The sequence below is a fragment of the Triticum dicoccoides genome, chromosome 1A (assembly GCF_002162155.2).
Source record: "Triticum dicoccoides isolate Atlit2015 ecotype Zavitan chromosome 1A, WEW_v2.0, whole genome shotgun sequence".
NCBI classification, from domain to species: Eukaryota; Viridiplantae; Streptophyta; class Magnoliopsida; order Poales; family Poaceae; genus Triticum; species Triticum dicoccoides.
The window spans coordinates 51,490,823-51,494,204 of record NC_041380.1 but is presented as its reverse complement, the minus strand read 5'-3'; the positions used below and the strand labels follow the sequence as shown (position 1 = coordinate 51,494,204).

Sequence of the window (3,382 nt, the reverse complement as noted above, 5' to 3'; positions counted from 1 at the left end):
AAAAAAAAAAATCCCGCAACACAACCTATATGTTGCAAAAATATATTATGCAACATAACCTTTGTTACAAATGTTTCTCCAACAAAACCTTTATTAAGAAGTAGAGGGAGACATTAAGCCACTGGATTGTGCCAAATCCAATGACTTGCGAGGCAGCGAATCTTTTTAAAAAATCTTTCTAAACGCGTAGCAGTCTCCATATATTTATCTCTAACTCTCAAATATTATATCTCTAACATGCCACACGGGGGACATGCGGTGTGGGTGCCTGCCGATGGGAAAGGGTGAGTCGAAGGATAAGATAGATGCAAGCAGAACGAGAGAGATGGAGAATCATGAGATGATGGGAGACGCACGATCTGTTTTGTGATCTAACGTGCCGTCCGCGTATGCACAACCAGTAACTATAAATACTCCCCCTAGTAGGTCCAAAAAAGGCAACGGCGTAACCCTGCATCGATCTCTTCGCTGCCTGGCCACCATGTCTTCCTCCGCCGTCCGGCCGTGTTTCCTTTGCCTCCACGCTCCCGCTTCCTCCTCCGGCCTCCTCCTGACCAGCCGTCCGCATCGCAGCAGCGCCCTGCCGCCGGCACATGGGCGTAACAACCGGAAGCCCGTCGGCCACGGGATCGTCTGCAGCCAGGCCGGCGCCGGCGATGGTCACGCCATGACGATCAAAATCAACCCCAGGGATCGAGCGGAGAAGGATTATGTGAGACACTTGACCTGATCTTCCTCTGTTTTTTGACTAACTGATACTTAATCTCCCAACGGGTGGATTTGTTTGAACTTCCGCTCCAGATTGATATTGTGATCAACTGAATATACTCTCTTTTTTACGTATGCCTTCCAAGATCAGAATTTTAAGCCTTTTCTGGTCATCCATTGATGCATCTAAATATTAATGTTCCCCGACACAATGCCTTTGATTGACTTCAACACAACTTACCCTTTTAATTCTACAGAAACAATATGCATGATCCCTAAACGCAAACCAAATAAATTTGTTTAGAAATATCCTATTGCTGCTATTGTTTCAATTCCGTCTGGCTGTTTCAAATTCCAGATATATCGAAGTATTTTCAGCAGGGGCAATCGAAGTGTTTTTTTTTGTTTCATCCTATTTTCCCTATTTGTTTGTCATTATTTATTTTCCGTTGAATCATTCTCTCCTTCAATGGAAAAATCGAGGGCATCATATTTGCAAGCCTTTTAACCTTACCTAGCTGCTCATGCTGAAGTTCACAACTGTACTAGACAACATATGAGATGTACTTACTAGTAGATAAAACAAATTAGGACCGAACATTGAAGGACTCCAGAAATAATGGACTGAAATTATTAAATATACAATACTGAACTTTATAATTAATACAATATCTTGCTTAGCGTCTTGGTCATATAGTCTTATATCTGAAGTCCCTTTTTTCTTCTAAAAGGAGTTTCGTGAAGAAGGAGACAGAATTGAGGAGTACTTCAGGAAGTTTTCTAATGGCGGCACCTTGGTAACCCTTGTCCCTAACAGTATAGAATCATTTATATATATGAGTATGTACTCCCACACCTCATATACTAGTTGGACGAGTCGGTTATACCTTATTAGCAATTTCTAATACACTTTGTTAGAAACGACCAGATACCGCAAAGTGAGTTCTGTACAAAAATTGTTCGAGTCCATATATGTGTATATAGGAAAAATAATCCTACTACCGCATGTCTCTAAACCCATGTCAGGTAGTATATATATAGTATTTTATCATTTAAAGTATTTTCAGGACCATTTTTTATGTAACTTTGAAGCAAACTACATGAAAAAAATTGTGAGCCCATAGTTTGAGGAATATTTTGAAATAGCTTCATAATTGTAGATAGGAAAAAAAATATGTTTTAAATTGTACATCAACAAAACGTAGTATATATAGTACCTAAGCAGCCTGATAATACATACTCTTCGCCTAGTGTCGAAATGGCCTGACCTTTCTTTTCTTTTTTTGCGGTGAGCAGCACATGGGGTTAGCAACAATATTTCGAGGTTATATTTGCATGATCGCTAAAAATTCTGTGAGGCTGGCTTCTATTGTCATGGTAAACTAATTGTTTCTGGTAGCATTGATTTCTAACACAAATTCTCTGCTAAACACGATGACAATATCTTCTACTTTTCTCTCTGATATGATTACAGGGTAAGCCAGGCATAATTTCTGAAGATGCACGTCTCACCACACTGATGACTCCAAGAAAGGGAGAAAAGATGGTAACACAATAGTACTGTTTTTGTATTCCATGAAAAATTGATGTGGTATATACACTATGGAGCACTAACTAGTTGATTGAACTCGCTCGGTACTAAAACATACTACCATATAGACTCTTGGGGTGTACGTGCGCAACTTTGTCAGTACAGCCGAGGATGCGTACAATGATAAGGTCACTGAGGAAACTATTGTTACCTTTCTTGGTGCTCTTCAAGGTGTGGCAGCAATGAGCTACTTCATGGCTCAAGACACCCTTGCAAAAATTGGTGATGATGAAGCTAGTTCACTGTACTGCGGTAAAGATTCTGTTTTCAATAGACCTTGGTTGGAGTACACGAGGAAAACAGACAATCTGAGACGTGAATTCAAGGCGGCTCCGCCACAACACCCGGACGGGGTAGGGTGAACTTCCGTTCGTTTGGCCGATTTCCTCTACTTTCTTTGCTGTCGTACTGACATTTTTGCATGGTCGCCGTGCAGATTGTGATGAATACGGTGACTGAAGCAATGAAACTCACGGAGTCCTTTGTTAGATTGATGACTGTTCGTCGCAGAACTGCACTACTAGGCCTTATCCCAAGTAAAAATATTATCTTCATGTATTTTGAGTTGTCACCATCTTTTCTGTTGATGTTAATTTTTGCCTCCCCTTGCATGGCGGCAGCTGTCACCACAGGCTCGGCGGTAGCAGTTTGATGGCAAACCATATCTATGCTTCAGAAAGAGAGTCACAAGTTCCTTGGAAGATTAATTGCAAGTCTGAATCGGATCAAGTTTACCCATATGCAATACATGCAACTTTGTATTATATTAATACAGTTTTCATGCGACAGTTCAGGTAGACAATATAGGCAAGACAGACTAGAGATCTCACAGTTAATCCAAAGGGTCCGTCTAGGTCTCAGTCGACATAGACTTTGCTATGTCTGGTCCTGTTTGATCATAGTTTCTGATCGCTGGTTTATGATGTTTGCTTGTTGGGCTTGTTTGTGGGCTCGGTTGTCCTTTGTCTGCTGTTTTCTGTGATGGGCTGGCTTGCATTTGTATTTTATCTCTGTCAGTTAACTGTTCATGCATCATTAATGTTTTTCAAGTTGTCGTGCATGGTAAGATTAGCTGTTCCTGCA

The 3,382-nt window shown here is 40.9% G+C and overlaps 1 protein-coding gene across 1 annotated transcript; it reads left to right on the top strand.

The window, feature by feature from the left end:
• Positions 1–481: 481 nt before the first annotated feature.
• LOC119351013 lies at positions 482–3,146 on the top strand. Its single transcript, XM_037618586.1, has 7 exons — positions 482–712; positions 1,440–1,505; positions 2,005–2,085; positions 2,183–2,254; positions 2,368–2,652; positions 2,736–2,835; positions 2,920–3,146. Exons 1-7 carry the CDS (start codon positions 482–484, stop codon positions 2,949–2,951), a joined length of 867 nt encoding a protein of 288 aa, XP_037474483.1. The 3' UTR covers positions 2,952–3,146.
• Positions 3,147–3,382: the final 236 nt, after the last annotated feature.

Excerpts from the sequence above, each read along its gene's own strand:
- LOC119351013 (XM_037618586.1), top strand. The coding sequence starts at position 482 with ATGTCTTCCTCCGCCGTCCGGCCGTGTTTCCTTTGCCTCCACGCTCCC. Across the intron at positions 713-1,439 it reads ATCGAGCGGAGAAGGATTAT|GAGTTTCGTGAAGAAGGAGA; the intron begins GTGAGACACTTG and ends TTCTTCTAAAAG. Across the intron at positions 2,255-2,367 it reads CAAGAAAGGGAGAAAAGATG|ACTCTTGGGGTGTACGTGCG; the intron begins GTAACACAATAG and ends ACTACCATATAG.